The 22,331-nt window shown below is 29.3% G+C and overlaps 3 protein-coding genes across 3 annotated transcripts; 2 read left to right on the top strand and 1 right to left on the bottom strand.

Moving 5' to 3' along the window:
• The first annotated feature begins 910 nt into the window (after positions 1 to 910).
• LOC114176832 (ethylene-responsive transcription factor RAP2-3-like) lies at positions 911 to 1,891 on the top strand. The gene is made up of 2 exons (XM_028062010.1): positions 911 to 1,175; positions 1,269 to 1,891. The coding sequence occupies exons 1-2, from the start codon at positions 1,025 to 1,027 to the stop codon at positions 1,760 to 1,762; spliced, it is 645 nt and encodes a 214-aa protein (XP_027917811.1). The 5' UTR covers positions 911 to 1,024; the 3' UTR covers positions 1,763 to 1,891.
• Positions 1,892 to 16,308: 14,417 nt separating this feature from the next.
• On the bottom strand, positions 16,309 to 17,248 carry LOC114176658. The gene has a single exon (XM_028061767.1). It carries the CDS (start codon positions 17,090 to 17,092, stop codon positions 16,529 to 16,531), a length of 564 nt encoding a protein of 187 aa, XP_027917568.1. The 5' UTR covers positions 17,093 to 17,248; the 3' UTR covers positions 16,309 to 16,528.
• A 1,913-nt stretch (positions 17,249 to 19,161) lies between these two features.
• Positions 19,162 to 21,535, top strand: LOC114175698 (probable protein phosphatase 2C 34). Its single transcript, XM_028060484.1, has 6 exons — positions 19,162 to 19,399; positions 19,582 to 19,832; positions 19,923 to 20,231; positions 20,431 to 20,548; positions 20,749 to 20,972; positions 21,055 to 21,535. Exons 2-6 carry the CDS (start codon positions 19,587 to 19,589, stop codon positions 21,262 to 21,264), a joined length of 1,107 nt encoding a protein of 368 aa, XP_027916285.1. The 5' UTR covers positions 19,162 to 19,399; positions 19,582 to 19,586; the 3' UTR covers positions 21,265 to 21,535.
• The last annotated feature ends 796 nt before the right edge of the window (positions 21,536 to 22,331 follow it).

Below are 22,331 nucleotides of genomic sequence, written 5' to 3'. Positions count from 1 at the left end.
TAAAGAAGTCTCTAATTTGTCCAAGTAACTATTATTTCGATTGATGTCTTAATCTCAAAATTATTGCCCCAAACATTTTCATCTCTCACGGGAATTTCTCCCGTAGATATCGCCTTTACTCACAAGTCAAAATGGGCAGCGTTGAAAAGATAATGTATTTCAAAATTGAACAGTGGTTATTTGACACGGTAAATTTACTCTTACTTCCAGCTTACACTTTAGAAAATTATTATTTTATTATAGCATTTTATTTATATTTATTTTTATTATGTTAATATAATATTATATTATTCATGAGTTAAATTCCAGGGAGTGGAAAATATTTAAATCAAATATATGGTCTATTTACATATGAAATAACGACAAAAGAATGTAGAAAAGATGTAAGTGGATGAGAAATAGAGAATGTACTATTTGTCTAGACAGAAAAAAACAAGCAAACGAAGTTCACTTCACTTATTTAAATTAGTTAAAAAAAAGGTAAGTAAATAAATAAATAACTTGTAAAAGACTTGCTAACTTTTACCTTATTCACGCTTTAAAAGTTTTATTTTTTTTTGTACTATATTGTTTTTCTTTGCATAAAGCTTTTCTATTTTACAAATAATATTTATATTTTAAAAATGTAAAACAAACAATCACTTCATCGAAAAATGTTTTTATGTGTGAAAATAACATCTGTGTTAATTGATTCACCCACTCGGTAGTTTATTTAAATTAATATCCTATCCAGATGTAGATAAGTATATAAGACGCATATTATAAAAAAATCATAATATATACATATAAAAATTAGTAGTGTATTATTATGTAAAATAGGAAATCGATTATGGAGATTTACATATAGCAATGTATTGAATAATAGAGAGGCTGGGTAGCGTAAGATGGTGGAGGAAAAACCCGATTTCCACTTGTGTCCACTTGCGTGTGATGTTACTGTATTCTTCTTCCTCCCATTTCTATAAATTGATGCTCCTTCTCCTCACATTCTATTCATTTTTCTCACACTCTCTCTGAAATCAAAATGTGTGGTGGTTCTATCATTTCTGATTTCATAGACGTGGATATCAAGAATGCTCCACAATCCACCACCCAACACCTCTTCTCTCACCTCCACACTTTCCACGCCACCTCTTCTTCCACACTCCAACCATCTCACCACACACACAACAAAGGTAACTAACACCTTCTTCTTCTTCTTCTTCTTCTCACTAACTATAATTTTTGGTATCTTCTTCAAACCATGATTGTTGTTGACTTTGATGCAGTGGAGGACCCATGTGAGAAGGTGAAGAACAAAAGAGCCGTTGCAGAGAAGGGTGAGGCGCGAGTACGGAAGACCGCCTACAGAGGAATCAGGCGAAGGCCGTGGGGCAAGTGGGCTGCGGAAATAAGGGACCCACGCAAGGGTGTGCGCGTGTGGCTCGGTACCTTCGCCACTGCCGAAGAAGCCGCACGCGCCTACGACGACGCCGCCATGCGCATCCGCGGAGACAAGGCCAAGCTCAATTTCCCCCGCCACCACCATCACCAGCACCACTCATCCAACAACAACAACCCATGCCTCAGCCCCGAGTTGACTCAGCCCTGTTATCAACCCACTTTTAATAACCTCGACCAGGACCCTGAACTCGCGCACCATATTTCCAACCTGGAATCGTTTCTCGGTTTGGAGCACGAACAGGTTCCGATGCAGGCGCTACCACTTCCTGAGTGGGACCCGCTCCACGACGTCGTTTTGTCCAACCACCACCTCTTCTGAAACCTTGTTACTGTTAAATTTAATCTTACATGCTTTTCTTTGTGTCCCTAACTGAATTCCCTCTTCTGTTTCACTTCTATGTATACAACTTTTCATACTCTTTGTTTTCTCCTTTTCATCATCCTTTAACTATTTTATTCTCTTCCCTTCCAAAACAAGTTTAATAGAATAATTTCATAGAAAGAAAATGTCAAATAATAAAGGTTTCCCATTTTGAGTTTACTATAGATGATCATGCAAGTTTTTGAGTAAATAAATATATGCATGTCTCTTTAGGATTTCTTTGATAAGAATGAAATAGAGAGAAAAGCAGAAAAATTTTAGTAGAAATAAAAAACAGAAATTTACAAACTCAGTCTCAGGTTTTTATTTTTTATTTTTCGATATTAATCTAACCACTAAATCGACTATTAATTTAGGTCATTAAATCGATGATTATGTATCAATTTTATATCAGTGATCAAGAAAATAGTAATTCATAAAGTTAGTTAACAAATCAAGTTAGTTAAGTTGGTGATCGATTTTAATTATTGGGTTAAATATGTTTTTATTCTTTAGTTTTCGGTGAATTTTGGAATTAATCTATTTTAAAACTTCGAATCAATTTAGTTTTTCATTTATCAAAATATATGAATTTAGTTTTTTTAATCAAATTTTGTTATGTTTATTTGACATTTCAAGCGTATTTCATAATAATATTTTACGTAACATTAAAGCAAAAATGTATCAAATATTATAAACAACTCAAATACAATCCTAAAATATGTACGAAACATCAAATAAACCTAACAAAATTTGATTAGAATTTGAATAAATCTACATATTTTGAAAGATAAAAGACTAAATTAATTCAAAGTTTTGAAATAGATTAATTTTAAAATTTATTGAAAGATAAAGGATCAAAAATATATTTAACTCTTGATTATTTAAATTTTTTTCTTTAGTGACTATTTTCGTTACTTTCATCATTTTTTTCCCTATTTTCATTCTCTCACATTTTACCAGCCAAACATTCAATTTGTTGGAAATAAAATGACGAATTTTGTGGTGTTTTTCAACATTTTCTAATAACTATTTATTTTTCAGATTTATCTTCCATTCTCTCTACTTGAAAAATATTTTCTTTAAGCGGTCTGTATAATTTTTTATTTTGTAAAATATCATATAATTCCATGCAAAGAAGGCGGAAAGACAGGACAAATAAAAGCTCTTAAGTTGTAATAGAAAATGAATAAATAACATATGCAGCTTTCATCTGATGATTAGTAATTAATTTATTAAATTTTATAATAATTATATTAAAAATTTATATAAAAATAATTTTTTTTAACTAATAAAGTTGACGATAAAAGAAACTTAAATAATTTTTTTAATCCTCATAAATTTGCAAATTTTACTTATGATTGTCAATATTTTTTTTTTTGGATTTTCAATAAAAGTTTTACAAAAAGAAGATTCACAGGGGCAACTTTTTTCAATGAATTTTGAAAGTTTGCTTTTAGCTTTTAATATATTATTTTTATTTTCGTCCTCTGTAAATATTTTATCTTTTATTTTGTCTTTGTGTCGTTTATGGATATCTTTAAAATAATAAACTGTTTACTAAGTTATCATATCAATGATTGAATACAATGATACATGTATCTTTTTAAAATATTTTTGTTTTAAAAAAAATAATCTAATATGATGTAAAAGTGTTATTTTTAGGTTAGTGTTTACGTCTCCTATCTTTTGCAATATTTTCATATTCATGGATAAAATACAAAGAAAATGAAGTTAGGCACATGAAAGAGTTTTTTACCTGATTATTAATCTTCTTTCCATTTCACCTCTAAATAAGGAATGCGGAAAGAAAGAAGAATGACAAAGATACTTTAATAAAAAACGGAAATAATATAGTTGGTATCAGATTTGTTAATTTTCTTTTTCAAATAAAATAAATCTAAAAAAATATGTCTTTTACTCATTCATGAATATGTTACTAATTGATAATTTATTAATTAGATAATATTGATAAATAAATAAAAATATTAAAATGGAAATGAAGGTGTTGTGGAGATAAAAATGAATTTTTTTATTAAGAATTAAAAGCAAAATATAAAAGTTAATTAGGAAAAAAAATGCAAGAGGCTAGTCATTCACTATGTTACCTTAAACAAAAGAGATTAAACTATTTTTGGTTTAAATATGTTTTTCTTTGTCTCTTTAACTTTCTCAGAAAATTTTTAGAATTAGTCAATTTCGAAACTTTGGATCAATTTAGTTTTTCATCTTTTAAAATATGTGAATGTAGTCATTTTAACCAAATTTTGTTAGGTTTATTTAGTGTTCGTACGCATTTCAGAATTGTATTTGAGTTGTTTATATACCGTTTGACACATTTTTGTTTTAATGTTAAGTCAAATACTATTATGAAACGCGCTTGAAATGTCAAATAAACTTAACAAAATTTGATTAAAAGGACTAAATTCATGTAGTTTAAAAAATGAATGACTAAATTGGTCCAAAATTTTGAAACAGACTAATTTCAAAATTCACCGAAAGTTAAGAGATCAAAAACATATTTAATTCACTATTTTTTTACTCAAGTTTTCAATGAGATCGTCAACATCGTTAGAATTCAAAAAATATAGATAATTGATTCTCCAATATAGATTATTTAATTAAATAAAACATTTATAAAATAAACATATCCTAATATTTATTATAGACTTGATTGGAAGAATAGAAACATCTTCCTTAATTCCTTAACCCTACTATTCTTCGGTTTAGGAAAGCCTAATACTAGGCTGTATAACAACCTTTGTTTGCGTTCATATTTTTAATACATCAACACATGCACCAACCATGAAATAGGTATCCCAACTTTCTCAACGAATCAAACTTTCATCAACGTGTGTGTGTGCGAAAATATTTAAGACCTCAATTTTATAAAATTTTCTCACTCAAATGCTGACATATCACAAAATGAAATTTAAAATTTTATATTTTAATGTTTTCAGAAGATAATTTTTTTAATCATTTTAAAACTATATGTTTTATAAGATTGTATTAAGACAACAATTACAACAAACTTTTAAACATAATATCGTAACACAGTCAAATTTATAAAAAATAAATTATCATATTATGTTATTACTTTACAATGTACTCCCATCTGCTAATTTTATTCATGGCTCGTAAACAATTATATTCACTCTTAAATTTGATTAGTTTGCTATTCAATTTCTCTTTATACTCTAGATTCATGGAGTTTAAATAATGTTTGTTATAGAGTAGATCCACCAAATTGTCATGTAAAATAAGGTTTGCACCCTTCTATACTTTTAAATCGTCTTATCTCTAGTTAATATGATGAGACTTTCAACACCTCTCTCACGTCAAGATATATATATATATATATCTCGTGCATGCGTGAGACTAGACATTAATGGGTGGTCTGATAATCTTTGAAACAACAAGCTCAAACAAACAATAAACTTCCCGATAGCGGGTGACTCAATTGGCCAAACAAATGACAAATCTTGCTAAGATAAACTCTAACTCATGGCTCTGATGTCATGTTATATAGTGAACTTTAAGCATGCCTCAATATCACAAAACCGACTTGTAAGATGAGATTTGTACCTACTTATATCTTAAATCGCGTTATCTCTAGCTAATATGGAACTTCCAACATGGTTAAAAAAAATTAAATGATATTATTCATTGCTTTATATTTGAAGTTCAACTTGGTAAAATTGGAAAATAATAAGAGAGATTGTGGATTCAATTTTCTTCAATTAGAATTTATAAATGTTACTTTGGTGAATTTTGAAAGAAAGATGAGAGTGGTTGTTAGATCACTTCCTTCAGTAACAAATTTATTGGAACAATTATTTATAAAAAAATGAAATTAAAACAACTTAATAGAAAATATATAAAATTTAACTTAATAATGAAAAAAAAAGCTAGAACAAAATAAAATTAACATTCCTTTCCATATGCAACCAAGAACTCAATCGGGGGAGGATGAGAACCTCAAGAATCATACATAGAAGTTGAAATGCTCCAACACTTCTTCTTGTGCTAAAACGTGGTACGATGGAGACTTTTTAAGAAATCTATCGAAAAGATTATTATAAAGATTTCAGTCATTTAATTATTGTCATTCAACTAACTCTCCATATTATTAAAAAGCTTCATCATCAAGCAAGAAAATTAATTGTTGCAACACATAGTCGGGGAAATACTTTTTGTACCAACCAAGCTCTATGTTAATGACAAACGTGTTGCTCTTTATTTTTACTTTTAAATCTAACAATTAGTTATTAAAATAGTTATAATATTTTTTTTATTTATAATAATAACTATTTTAATAACTAATAATTTTTTATTTTGTAAATTGGTCACTATAATTGTTAGAAGTTTTATCCAATTAAATACATTATAAAAACTAAGAATAATGACTAACGATATTTGATCACTAAAATTAGTTATTAATGAGACATTTTCTTATAGTATCGATTGATTCTTACTTTTATTAGTAGTGTTACACACATACACACACATATATATATATATATATATATATATATATATATATATATATATATATATATATATATATATTAATTGTAAGGATAATTACAATATATACAATTTATAGGACACATTACACAAAAATATTTTTTTTCGAGAGAAATATCAAATACATCTGATTAATCTTAGTTGTTATTTTAAAATAAATTAAAATGTTAAAGTGTAAAGTCGAGCATCATCACCGGATTTACCAATAATTTATGTCAAGTTATATATATATATATATATATATATATATATATATATATATATATATATATATATATATATATATATATATATATATATTATACTATGTGTATATATAACACTTCCTAACTTCTAAATGAAATGATATATTTGTAATTTATAATTGTTTTAAAAATATTTAAAATTACTGTAATTCAATTCATAATACTTTAAGGGAGTTCTTGACATGCTAACCTTATTTTTAGACATAAATAATTTTGGAAATTTAAATGTTAATTTATGATTAGTCTCATCCGATACATTCAACTTGCTTTATGGTGACACACTAACTGGTACTAGGATAGTAGCACAAATGAATAATTAAATTTGAACAGAAGAAAGGTATATTAGAAGGTGCATGAACCAACCCTCGCTTCGGTAAAGTGGGACCCAAATATCTATTACGTTAGATCTTAAGTAAAGTGACACAACACCATGTTTATATTATTCTACTTATTATTTCGATCAAATTCAAACAAACTGAACTTTCTCATCTTAGCCAAAAACAAAAATAGTTAGTATGATAAATGATTAATGTTAAGCTTTTCCTTTAAAAAATTTTCAACATAAAGTTTATTGTATCAGCATGTGATATTCACTCTAATTTTATCATTTATGTGGCTAAATAGCTAATAATAATGGGTTGTAAACTTTCTTTATAGTATCCTCTATTTTTCTGTTACATATTCCACCAATATATTTCATTACTAAAAAGGCAACATTGAATATAGCTTAAGATTAATTGATTTTTGTTCCAACAATTTGTTAAGGCTAAGTAGTTTTGTTCCTTTTTTGTTTCTTTTCTTTGAGATTGTAAGTTGTATATTCTAATTGTCGTAATAAACCAAGAAAAAGTAATGCACGGTAACCTGACTAAGAAAGGGTGTTAAGTTTATAGATCGAAGTGTTAGAAGTTCTATTAGCCTATTTGGAAGATTTTGAAGTCTAGAAGTTTATTTTCTTGCATGATTGTCTAAAAGCATTTGGATATGATTATGTGTGACAAAATAATGTATTTTCGATGAATTTATGCAAAATATTGAAGAAACAAAGCACGATGACTTGAGTTGCAGAATCACGACTTAAGCAAATATAAGACAGTTTATAGAATATTCAAATTTTGCATCCACAACTCAAACAAAAGATATGGTGTATAAGTTACATGAAAAAAATTTCATCATAAAATAACTTTATGCACTAAGTTTTGGAACTCAACCATAGAGGAAATCTACAATTGAAGAAAATTCTATGATCAAACGACAAAACCAACAATCAAGCTTCAAGAAAACCCTCCATGGAAAGAAAGTTCACAAGTTTGACCATCATGATTGGAGCTTCAACCAATTCCCATTCTTTATAAATTGCAGACCCCTTTATTTTCCATTCAGATTCAAATTGAGAATTCTATTGTACATTTAGTTTTTCTTTCTAGAGTCTCTCTTTTCCATATCTCTTTTGAAATCTTAAGTTAGAAGAGACATGAGGAATGTGCGTAATGGTATTGTTTTACTGGTTTATTCAATTGTTTGTTCATGTGTTGGTGATTTGATTTGCATTTCATGTGTGGTGAATTGATCAATCTTTCGTCACATATTTTTTTTAATCAATCTTCCGTCACTAGAGATGTCAAAATGGGTTTCAACCCGTGAGCCAACCCGGCTCACCACGGTTTCGAGCCGGGTTGAGTTGAGAAAAATTCAATTTTTTCAAAAGTGGGTTAAACTCAACCCGACTCACTTAACCCACAGGTTAAACGGGTTCGAGCAGTGTTGAAGGTGCGTTAGCTCACTTAACCCACCAACATTTTTTTTACATTTTTTTATTTTTTTTAATAATTATTTACTACTCCTATATATTATATATATTCACAATTTCATATTTTTAAATGCTAGAATGTTGATCAATAATATTTGAATAGTTTGAACGTTTAATTAATTTGATTGTCAAGTTATATATGTTGATACTTTAATCGTTAACTATAATCTTTATAGTAAATTACTCAAGCAACCATCTTATAAACATTCTTTTCTAAATTAGCATGACCAAAATGTATAGTTTTTTATTTATATTTTGTTGAATAACATGACAAAAAATGTGTAATATTAGCCATGTTTTCTTAGACTATATGAATACTTTCTTGAAAATAATTCATCATCTATCGGTGGTGAGCATGATCAAGACCTTGGTTCTTGATTTCACTATGATTATTATCTCATGGGTTACTTAAAAATTTATTTAAATAATTGAATATTAAAAATTAAATAAATGATTTTTTTTATGTGGGTTGGTTAATCCACCAACTCGTGGTGCGTTGAGCCGAGTTACAAAATTTCTAGCTCTCCATAAAGTGAGCTGGATTGTGTTCACTTATTTTTAACTCGGCTCGTGATGAACCAACCCGTCATATACATCAATCAAATATGTGTGATGAATGTGATATAAAATTATATATATCTTTTTTAATTCTTATCAAATTATGGGAATGAAGGAATATTTATGGCCAAGATAATCAGTGAAATTGTTTAAATCCTCTCGGTGGTTACCACCCAAGAAATATTTTTCTAGAAGATGATTCATAGATAAATGAAAAAGAATAAATATATATATATATATATATATATATATATATATATATATATATATATATATATATATATAGGGATGTCAACGGGGCGGGTAGGGTACTATCCACGGGTAGTAGCTCTCCTGTACCCTACCCGCTGGATAAATATCTGCCTCGTACCCGTACCCATATCCGTCGGGTATCCGTTATGCGGGTATCCGCCTATTTTGTTCATATCCGCGGGTATCCGCAGGTGTTTGCAAAATTATTTAGAAATAGATATTTAATCATAAATTCAAATAAAAAAAATAAAATACATCATTTTCATAAATTTTAAATAAAGTTCAAATAAACTCAAGTTGATACAAGTCCAATAATTGTAAAAGTAAATATAAAATGAAGTTCAACACAATGGAAATTCTTTAATTAATGTTTTGATCAACAAATCCACTCTCTCCGATTAATTCTAAGAAATAAACAAATAATAAACCTCAATTGCCACGTGTCAAGTATTATTATTTTGATTTCATTATTTGGCAACAAGCATACTATAAACATCATTGTCTATATAAGATTTGATGTATATGCCCAAATTCAAAGAAAGAAAAGAGAAAAATGTCAACGGGTGTAAGTTTAGCGGGTACGGGTATCCACGTATACGGATACTATGATATCCATACCCGCCCCATTAACATGCAGGTATCAAAAATACCCGTACCCGCAGGTAGCGGGTATCCATTTTCTATCCATTGCGGGTTTTATCTGCGGATATCCGCGAATACAAATTTTTTTGACATCTATATATATATATATATATATATATATTGATAACACGGTGTAATAAAATGAAATGGAAAAACAAAAGCAGAAAAATGTGAACGAAGAAAGTTGTAAATTGTAATCTCATAATACCAGATAGAGTTACTTTTTTTTTTTTTTAATTTCATATCTCACTTAGTCTGATATACGACAAAAATATCACAGTAAGTTATGTTTTACATTTTTGGAGATGGTAATTGAATACCACAAATTCAAGAGTACATTCTGCAAGTGGATTCTTTGTTCATGATTAAATATGTGGAAATAGATAAAAATAAAATATATTATATTCCCAGTTGGCATTATTATGTCCACTAAAAGGACCTAAAGTTTAACTGAATATGACTAGGTTAACTGCTAAATGCGAACGATTTGTCGTTTTCTAAAAAAATATATCTGTCGCCTAAATTAAAGTTAAATGAACCTGAATATATATATATATATATATATATATATAAATTAATCTGACTCTTAAATTAATATATTATACCTTTTATAAAAAATCTTATTTTGTCTTTATTATACTCTCAGAATTAAAGAATAATTCTCTCCATTTAGTTGTAGTTTGTGAACAGCATCAATTCACATCATATATTATACATCTACACTAACACTATATAATAAATTGTTTCTATAATGTGAGAAAAAAAATCTAACTATTAAATTGGAAGTTCTTATTAAATATATTAAATTTATAAAATTGTGCAAGTAAAATATCAATTGACACTTTGTCCCTTACATTATTTTAATAAATAATATGTTATTTCAAATATACGTAAATATTTTTTGCTACAAGTTACTTAAGTTCAACACTATTAATTTTCTCGAAAAATAAATAAATTTGTCTCAAAATATATCATTAGAATAAATTTTTCTTCATAAGTCATATTTAAAATATCTTATATTAATAATTATTTAATATTTAATTATTATACATCAAAGTTAGCATAACATATACTTTTAAAATACATAATTTAAAAATCTTTTAATTGTATATTTATAAACTACGTGAATTATTAACCATATGATATCAGAGTAATTTACGGTATTTGACATTTTTAGAAAGACTCACTAAATAAGTTTTACTGAAAATTAATATTTAACTCATCGTAAATGATATTGTGTTCTCTTATGTTAAGGTATTTGCTGATTAATATTGTAACTCATCGTAACATGTTATGCTGATTTTCAAAATCTATTACATACTAGAACATTCTTCGATTTCATACCATTTGATATTTTAAATTGTTATTTTAACTATCGATAAAGTTTTAGAATTTATAATTTTTTTATTAAATTTACGTTTTAATATTCTGATCACATTTTATTACGATCATCTCAAATACTCATAATATACACTATAGTGTTTATTTTCTCATGTCATCAAATATATTCTTTTTATTCAACTATTATATTCATACATAAACAACTCACGATAATGATTATATTTATTTTGATTAAGCAATACTATTTCACTTCAGCAATCATCTTCATTAAATAAGAAAAACTCTTTGTTCAAATTTGAATGACCGCTTATTGTTGGGCTAATCAAAATAACATGTCTTGAAAAATTCTACCACATCATTTAAGATAACCAAGAAGATGGGTGTTAATGACTACATAATGAACTCGAAGTTTATGATGTTTCTTGTCCCGGTCAAATACATTTTAAGCTTGTATTTGACTTTTCTTATACTCTTGTAGTAGTGTTGTGAGGTTTGAGTTTAATTCTTGCTTTGGAGAGTGTGAGTGTACTTAGGGGTCAAAGGGATGAGAGGGTAGTCTATATGTTGTACAAATTTTCACATAGTACTATTCTCTGGTGGTTGTGGTTTTTCTTCAATTTTTTTATTGAATTTACGTTTTAATATTCTTATCACATTTTATTATGATCATCTCAAATACTCATAATATACACTATCGTGTTTATTTTCTCATGTCATCAAATATATTCTTTTTATTCAACTATTATATTCATACATAAACAACTCACGATAATGATTATATTTTGATTAAGCAATACTATTTCACTTCAGCAATCATCTTCATTAAATAAGAAAAACTCTTTGTTCAAATTTGAATGACCGCTTATTGTTGGGCTAATCAAAATAACATATCTTGAAAAATTCTACCACATCATTTAAGATAACCAAGAAGATGGGTGTTAATGACTACATAATGGACTCTAAGTTTATGATGTTTCTTGTCCCAGTCAAATATATTTTAAGCTTGTATTTGACTTTTCTTATACTCTTGTAGTAGTGTTGTGAGGTTTGAGTTTAATTCTTGCTTTGGAGAGTGTGAGTGTACTTGGGCGTCAAAGGGATGAGAGGGTAGTCTATATGTTGTACAAATTTTCACATAGTGTTATTCTCTGGTGGTTGTGGTTTTTCTTCAATTTTGAAGTTTTCACGTTATATTATTGTGTTCCTTGTTTTTATCTTATTTTTCAGTTGATAGGATGATTCTTGAGGGCAAAGACAGTAATATTCTTAATTGATGATGCGTTTTTTTCAATACTTACATCAATTAAGCAAACTAAGATCACCTAAATGATATTAGCATTAAAAGTGGCATAAGTAATTCATTTCCACTTTTACCTAAGCAACAAACTCTAGAGAAGAAATAATTAACTAACCTTCTTCCGCTCAAATATCACTTTTTTGTCTAAGTAGCATGATGTCACACAAATCACTAAGTTGTAGAATATTTTCTAACACTTTGAATTTTTATTAAACGATCACTTATTACTTGAGTAATAAGAATTTTAGAAGAAAGATAATTGTTTTGACAACTACTATGTTCAAATAAGTCATAACTTGACCAAAAGAACATTGTTACTTGAGTGACCATTTGTTTGAGTGACAATAAACAATAATAATTCATCACATATTGTTGAAGCAACAATATATGAAGCTGAAACAAAATAAGTAAAATAGTAACAAATTAATAGTTTATTAAGAGACACAACAATTCATCCTAGGTTATGATTCTTTGCATGATTTGACCATGTTAATACACATAATTTACACTCAAATTTTCCAATAAACTACCTCATGCTTAACATCGACTAATCCAAACCCTAAATTAACTCATACAAGTGTTTTCTATTTAAACCAAAAATTCAAATGATTTGTGTATGTTATATTTCACTTTTGTTTTTTTGTCTAGAAAGTCAATCTTAAATGATAATTGATCATTATTTTATTGTAATATGGTTATTACTAATTTAACCAAACTACATCGATTCTAAACTTCAGCACACACATATTTACATCAAAAGTTAAGATGTTTACTATGCAATAACTAAAATACTCTTTTAAGACTCCCATGGATGTTATGCTCTACCATTATACAATTTCATAATTATTCCAACAACCATTATACATTTTGAAACATCGCTTATGATCTCGATCTTGTTTACTTTTTTTCTCATTTTCTGAAGTTGTTCTAAACTTTAAGACATGTCGCTAAGTATTATTATAACTATTAATGATTTAAAGCATGCAAATAAACACATGAGAAATGATAGAAACAAGTATACATTTATGATAAAAACACTTTGGTTAATTGGAAAGCTTATGTTGAGTGAATGCCATGTTGGCATGTAGGGGAGATGTTATGGAGTCTCATGCTTGGTTTGGGATAATTAAAATATGCAATATAAATTTAAGTGTTACATGGTTCATCAACTTGTCATAAAACTACATTTGTTTCTTATTACTGTCGTTGGTTCGTTGATAGCCATTGTGAGAAAGCAAACGTATTAGTCCAATTACAATGATATTACAATTTTAGTTTCTTTGTATATTTTATTTTCTTTTAGTTGATTATGTAGATATTTAAAAATAATAAATTCTATTTCTGTCTTTTAAGTATTTAATGTAAATAATTATGTTAAAATTAATAACTTTGCATAGGTAAAAATTTTACGTAGTTTAACATATTTAAATTTTAATAAAGTATATAATAGTTTATGTATTACAAGATTTTATTTAGAAACAATCTATTCAGGAATTGTGTTTGTTTGACAAAATATTTATTATGCAAATAGGATAATTTTATTAAATAATTTAAAAAAATATTATTATGACTTTGATCTACGTTAATTAATAAGTCTCAAGAATAATATGTAAGAAACAAAACTTATATATTCTCTCATATTCCTATTCTTTTATAGTTTTAAGTAGGAGATGATATCTTCACTTTTTTTTATATCAAATATTCATTACTCATCAGAATTGAGATTTGTTTAAGTAAAAACATATTTTCCTTTCTATTAATTAAATTCATTGATTATATAAACACTTATTCATATCATTTTGTCATCTTAATACTTAGAGTTAAGAAACAATATATATATTTGACGGGGAAACAAACAAAACAACAATAAAAAATACCAAAATATCTGTCCAAAATAATTTTTTTAAATTTGTAACAATCTATAAGGATTAATAACAAAAGATAATAACAACAAGATCATGAATGAAAGAGAATACCAATATTTTGAATTTAGGAAAATCCAACACACATATCAATATAAAGAGTGAATAAAGGAGCGTGAGTCAATTAAGATTCACTAGATCAAATATTGAATACAAGAGTCAAATCAAAAAGTATAATGTTTCCCGTTTTCAATCAATTAATACATCAAAGCATCTCAAATATGAAAAAAAAGAAAAAAACAAAGGAAGAAAAACTTAGAATAGAACAACAGTTCTCTCGTCAGATATCTCTAATTCCCAAGCAATAATAAAAAAATTGTAGAGGTGGTAAAAAATAATATTTTTTATTCTCTCCATCATGCTTAGACAGTGAAACAAAATGAATTTAAGTAGATTGGGCCTTTTAAACAAATAATTGAAATGATTGAGAGTCATCCTAACCATATTCTATATATTTGTTGGGCTTTGGAGTGTCCGAAAGAAAATATTAACAAGAATTTCATATGCTAAGATAAAGATCATTCGTCTTTGATAATTTGCTTACTTACTTTGTTGATGTGATGAAAAATCACACATCCCATAATTCCATACAACCTTATTCAAACCCGCGCATACAAACTTCCAAATTCCATAATCTCTCTAACCCGACATAGAAATCTTATTCAAACCTCTTCCCGATATTTGGAATCACACATTCTTTCATACACCTATATTTATAATTCCTATCCTAAGTCATTTTTACTATCTCACACATTATTTTCTTTCTTACTTTTCAGCCTCATTTACCATTTATTGACAACCAAGACTCTCTCTCCCACCAATTTTTATTCTAAGGAATGTATCGATAAAATGTGAGTTTTATTTACCAACCATTCAAATATAATATCATGCTATTATAATTGTTCATGTTATTTGAAGTATTTATTTATAACACTCAGAATAACATTTACATGATTAATTATAAAAATATTCTTTGTAAGAAAACTATTAGATGAATAATATTGGGATACATTATATTAGATAGGTTACATCTTAACGCTCGAATTAAGGTAAATGCAAACATGATTTTAATGTCCTTAAGGAAGTACTATAATACATGATAATTTATAATACATGATAATTCACACGTAATTAAATTATATTTTAATTCATGATAACATAAATAGTTTTTAATGGAAAAATAGTTCATTACTATTAATTGTAATTCTTGCTTTTGAATTCAGACTTTTTATATAATGTATAAATATGACTCCTATTGATGAAAACTTTATGTCCAATAAACAAACTTGCCAACCTATCTTTGCTGACATCAAAATAAAAGATTTGATATACAAATTAACTTTAAATTATGTAAATAAAGTTTTCATTTTCTTTTATAAATAATATACTTATAAAATTGATCCAAAATAGTCCTGCATATAACTTTCACAACTTTTTCAAGTCAATTTCTATCATTTTCGAATGCAACCGGATTTTTTAAAGAATTAAACTGTAGACTCAAAGCAAACCAAAGTAACAAAAACAAACTAATTAAAATCTAATTACAACCCTTTCTAATACATTATAAAACATGAATTTGAATTCGAAATTCTGGATAAAAACTGAATCAAACAAAAACAACTACCGATCATATAAAAATCCCATATCCCATTCCCTACGAATCATTAGCAAACCAGAACAATCATACAAAACAATCAAAACGAATCAAAAATTTGACAGCACAAAACAAAGGGTAAATTTTTAACACCAACCCCGAATGGACACATTATAAAACACTAATGTGATCAGGACTTGGGATTTAGGTTTAGACTATTGAAGATATAACTGTCAGCAAGAACACCGGAAAATATTTGTCTCTCTACCGGAACAATATCCAAAACATGAAACAGGGACAACCCAAAATGATGTGTAATCAATAACGCATCATAGTACTTCAACTAATCATTACACAATTAGATATAACTACAGACAAAATAATTACTTTGAAATTAGTGAAGTAAAGATTAAATGGCAAATTATCATATACAATGTATTTACACAGCAAATGCACAATTAAACATAAGTGCAATGGGTAATTACGAATGATGATTTGTTCTATTATATCTATGGGGCTCGTTTGAAGATACCAAATCAGCAAATTGGAACCAATCTGGCGGGAACCTTTTCCCTACCGGAATCCACAATCGATCCCGCCGTAACAATTCGAATGATCCTCTTAACCGCAAAATGCAAACAATTCGAAAGCATAATCCACGACAGCACCTGATACACAAAATCAAAAGCAGGATCCGGAACTGAAGACGAGGGTTCATCCCAATTGTGACCACCCCCAAATCTATTGAAATTCCAACCACCGCCACCGCCACCACTGAATCCGCCGCCCCCACCGCCAAAATAACCGTCTCCACCGTCACCGAAGAGGAACCCGTCGTTCCCGGCGTCCCCGGAGTGGTCACCGGATGATATCCGTTTGGTTCGTTGTTTTCTCCGGAGCAGTGTCCGGCGTCGTAGCCTAGTAGCAGGCTTTACGGGCGGCGGTGCGACGGCGTCGTAAGGGTGGATCATGGCGGAGATCTGATCGGCGGCCGAATCGGTGAGGGGAAGGTTACAGGTAGATTGACAGGCGCGAAGGACACCAAGGCCTTTGGCTGCGGTTACGACTACGGTATCGGCGACCATCATGATATTGATCATGGTGAATTGGAACGAGTGGGTACGAGGAGAGAAACACGGATCTGAGAATCAAATTTTTGTTCCTTTTGTTGAGAATTGGAAGAGACGTAATAGAAGTTGAAATGGTTTTCTTGTGTCGTGCACTGGATATTTTGAAGGCTGCACGAAACGTTAGCGTGTCAGTTTTATTTGACCACTAGATTCAGATTTGTCACGTGTCCTTACTCGGAAACGCATGCGGGTGGTGTAGCCATTTTCAATGTTGAGGTTGGGCTTTCGGGTTATTTTCTCTGATCCGCAATCTTGGGCGAAGGTGTGTGAGTGAACTTGGCCCATGATGTATAAGGAAAGGATCTTTCTTCATACACCTCCAAGAATTTCTTTTACACTTCCAAAGATTTGGTGAGAACTAAATAATATCACGGTGTAATAATAATAGTTACATCATCCAATTAATAATAAAATTAAAATTGTATAAGCTCAATTAAAAACTATAACATTTTTAAATATTTGATAGATTTATTACGACTCAAACATACAAATATTCAATTAAGTCTTTATATGGAATAAACTTAAACTTCTCGAAAAAATTATTGGTACTTAAATTAGATGGAGATTCATAAAATAAGTTATACAAATATATAAATAATAAGATTTTACTAATATATTATTCGAAAACTTTGTGTCATAAGTGATATTATATTACAATTTTTCTTTATTGTTTTTAATATCAAATATTTATCAAAATTTTATATTAACTAATATAAAAAAGAAAAAAAAATTACGAACTCTTATAAAAGTGATATATTGATTTAAGTGATTTCACTCTTACTCAATTATTTCGAACAATAAAATATATTGTCGTGTTGTGCTAAGTAAAAAAAAACATTGATTACCTAATTCTCTTGAAGAAAAATATTGAAAATGTTTGTTTTGATAGTTTGGACAAGAGAAAATAATAATATATAATTTTTATTAATTGAATTATTCCTATGTTAATATATATATTTTTACAATGAAGTTATAAAAGGTCGTAACGTCTCTCGTTTCTCGTATAGGACGGAGACCATTATGTCTTTAAATACGTTCTTCCGACATCATTTGAAAATAAGAGCATATAGAAACATAAAAAAATTAAAATTATAGAGCAGCACGAGCAGAGTTCCAGTATGCAGGTGAGTGGAAAGAGAGGATCTAGTTAAGATAGTGTTATGAAGCATGTTTCTGCAGAAGTGCATGGTTGTATAAATTTAATTTTTATCATAAATGAAAAATTAAATTAAATTATCATGCTTTATTTTATTCCAACCCCACCAATCCAGTATCTACTCCTCCCACTATGGTGGGCGGCATATTATTGTCTAAATTGTCATACGTGGTTTAAGATATTGCAATGAGTCCTCCACTCAAACCAAACTTGGCCACCAATGCTTGCTTCGTAGCTTACTAAATCCTTGGTGGGCCCTCACCATAACATCCTATAATGTCACAAATCTAAACTTTTTCTATCATAGATCCTCGTAGAGTCGTGTTCAAAAAGCCTACAACATAATTTACAAAAAAGAAAAATAAATAGATAATATAGATAAATGTGATCGAAAGTTGAAGAGAAAAATGAATTGTAAAAATATAACAAATTTGAGTATGATTACAACCACTTTGTAGAAAGGCGCATTTACATTGACCTTAGCATTGTAGGGCCCTCCAGAGACAACTGGGCAAGCCATAGCCTTGTGTTTGGTACACTCAATCGAATGTGCTTATTAAAATATCTCAAAATTCTATTTTTTTTATAGTGTTCAACCTGTTTGAATTTTTGTTTAATCAAAGATTGAAGATATTTACCGAATAGAACACAAAGAAAAGTTGAAGATCGATTTCTTCAAAGCCAACCACTAGCTATATAAACGAATTGCAACCACAGAATTAAGTTATTTAACTGTCGACTTGTCAATTTGCGTTGTTAAACACCGACCTCGTATGACAATAATTGCTCTTTTATTGTTCTTTTTTCGGTCAATTCTTTTGTCACTTATTGTTTATAATGTCTTCAAATTAATAATTTAATGTTTTAATCACATTTCACTGTCCAAAATACCCCTTGTTCTGTATCTTATGGTGGCCAAAGAAAGCGTACGAAAGGTAAAGCCACCACACATTACCAAGTTACAATTACAAATAAGTCACGTGGATCTAAATACAGCGATTGAGGTTGTAACTTTGTAACTTGCTATCATGGTATGGGAGCATAGCTTGGAAGGAATCATCTCTCAGTTCCTCAGGCTTTGACAGGCTTTAGGATTCTCTGGTGGTGATTACAAATCACAGGCATGTTCATAACTTGTTCTTTTCTTCCTTTTCTATTTCATATGTTATGAAAGAACTAGAACTAGTATATCACTGCACATACACACATCTTTTGTTAGTTATGTTTATGATGAGGTTCCTATCAGCGTAAAAGAATCAGTAACTGTGAGTTTGTATAACCTGCAACAATGATTGGAATGCAGTTATCATGGTTCTTTTTCCATCTTTCGTGAATGGATTGGCAAGAACCGTGTCAATCAAGAAGGAGAAGAATTGTAAGAGGGAGGAAGATGGAAGGACAGCTGCAGAAGATTTGGCAAAGGAAGCAAGGAAGAGTGAACTGTTACTGACTTCATCCGGAGTTGTTAAGTCGACCAAGGCCAACAATTTTGCTTCTGTCTTCACTAATAGGGGCCGGAAAGGAGTGAATCAGGATCGTCTTCTTGTTTGGGAGGTAAGACAACCACTTTTTTCATGCCATTACAAGTTAGTTTGGTGTTCAAATTATCAAACGTTGTACTTTGTTTGCTATTGATGATGCTAGGAATTTGGATGCCAACAAGACATTATGTTCTGTGGAGTTTTTGACGGGCATGGCCCTTGGGGACACTTTGTAGCAAAAAGGGTCAGGAAACTGGTGCCAGCAATTTTGCTCTGCAATTGGCAGGAAAATCTGGCTGCAACATCACTTGACCTAGATTTTAAGATGGAAGAAGACAGACATATCCATGGTTTGGACGTGTGGAAGCAGTCCTACGTCAAGACTTATGCTGCTGTTGATCAGGATCTGAAGCAGCAAACCGGGTTCGATTCATTTCTTAGTGGCACTACAGCATTGACAATTATCAAACAGGTTATCTGCATTCTCTATTTTCAAGTTTTTATATATTTCATTTACTTGTCTGAAATCTCTTGGTTTTCCAACCTAGTCTTTAATTAATAATGAAGGTTGATGGAAATAATTGCTTTTACTTACTGAATTAGTGACCAGATTTCGCTATGGTGTGTAATAATCAGAATTGTGCTGAAAATGTTTGTCAGTGATGTTTCAGGGTGAATATCTTATTACAGCAAACATAGGTGATTCTAGGGCTGTCTTGGCAACCACTTCAGAGGATGGCACATTAACTCCACATCAGCTTACCACTGACTTCAAGCCAAATTTACCACGTCAGATTCATCTCTCTTACCCACTCACTACAATTTATTGTTTGTAAAATTCATCTCTCTTAGATTCATATTAAGATTCAATATAGTTTTTAATTAAGCTCCAGAATCAAACATATGAACATTTATCAAAATCAGAGTAGTTAGTGTTTTAATTCATCTAACATGGATCGAACACTGAGTGTGGTATTTGTTGAATTCAGAGGAAGCTGAACGCATAACACAATGTAGAGGGCAGGTATTTAGTTTGGAAGATGAACCAGGAGTGTACAGGGTGTGGATGCCAAATGGTAAGCCACCAGGACTAGCAATATCAAGAGCTTTAGGAGATCACTGCATGAAGGACTTTGGACTAATCTCTGTGCCTGATGTCACACAAACAAAAATTACAAGCAGGGATCAATTTGTCATATTGGCAACAGATGGGGTATGCGTCTTTCTCTGTGTGTGTTTAATGCAATCATTTTTGCACTTTTAGAAATTGATGAATTCTTTTTGTTGCCTCTCAGGTATGGGATGTTATATCGAATCAGGAAGCAGTGGAGATTGTTTCTGCAACACCACATAAAGAAAAAGCAGCTCAAAAGCTGGTTAAATGCGCCATACGTGAATGGAAGAGGAAGAAAAGTGGCATTGCTATGGATGACATGTCAGCTATTTGCCTCTTCTTTCACTCCTTCTCTTCCCATCAACTCCCACCCACTAAAACTGTTGATTAATAAGAATAATATCATGGTGGTTAAACAGTTGATTGCAGCTTCCTTATAACACAGAAATTCAAGTAAACTTGTATATAAGCTTGTCAACTATAATGGCATTCGCAGTTGTCTTACGACAGAGGTAATAATACTGTGATAATACCGAAAAACATCTTCAAGAAAAGGCATTCTGTCCCAGAACCCTACCATTTCAATTTCAAGTTACACACTTGGTGGCTTTGTAAGATACTACTTCATGCATATATCTAATCTATAGAGAAAATTATACTTACAATAACTAAGTTTGACGAAGTCCCACATCGGTGGGTTTAGTACGCGGGATCGATGTCAAAGTCCCACAACACTGTTGTTTCCACTTCAAAATAGACAAAAGAAATTTGGAATTTTAAAAAGGTAAGAAAATTGATTATATATTTTTCAGGGTGTGATAATATTCCATGCTTTAAACTCATATTACTTGCGTTAAATCACCTTGACATCTAGGAATATGTTTGTCAGCTAGGCTTATGTAGGGAATATTGTAAACTATTAGGCAACTTCACCTCATTTATTTTAAATGGATGTTGCCTAATATATAACATAAAATGGATGTTGAAAAAAAAAACTTAATACTGTTAATATCATAAAAGTGATTTCAATTTTCCGACAACATGAAGATTTGTGTTTATAATTGTATTTATAAATGCTTCATCATCCTATTTATAATTTTTATTTTTGTTTGAAAATTTTGAAAACATGTACTTAATTGGCATTTAAAATATCTTTAACCCATGTATTTATATATGTAATATTGAAATCCATCCATCTCTCAAAATTCATATAAAATGTTCTTATACTCTTTGTACTCTAGTAATGCATGAAATTAATACATGGTGATCGTAATAATTTAAAAAATATATTTATATATATATATAAACAAAAAAAATGAAATTACATCATTAAAAGATAATGTTTTGGATTGCAATTTTCATGTATTACTAAAATATAAAGACACATTTTAGATATACGGACAAATTCTAACTTCTAGATACAAAAACTAAAAATATACTTAATCTTAAAAAAAACTT

The sequence above is a fragment of the Vigna unguiculata genome, chromosome 3 (assembly GCF_004118075.2).
Source record: "Vigna unguiculata cultivar IT97K-499-35 chromosome 3, ASM411807v1, whole genome shotgun sequence".
Lineage (NCBI taxonomy): Eukaryota > Viridiplantae > Streptophyta > Magnoliopsida > Fabales > Fabaceae > Vigna > Vigna unguiculata.
The sequence above is the reverse complement of the archived record's forward strand: the minus strand, read 5'-3'. Positions and strand labels throughout refer to the sequence as shown.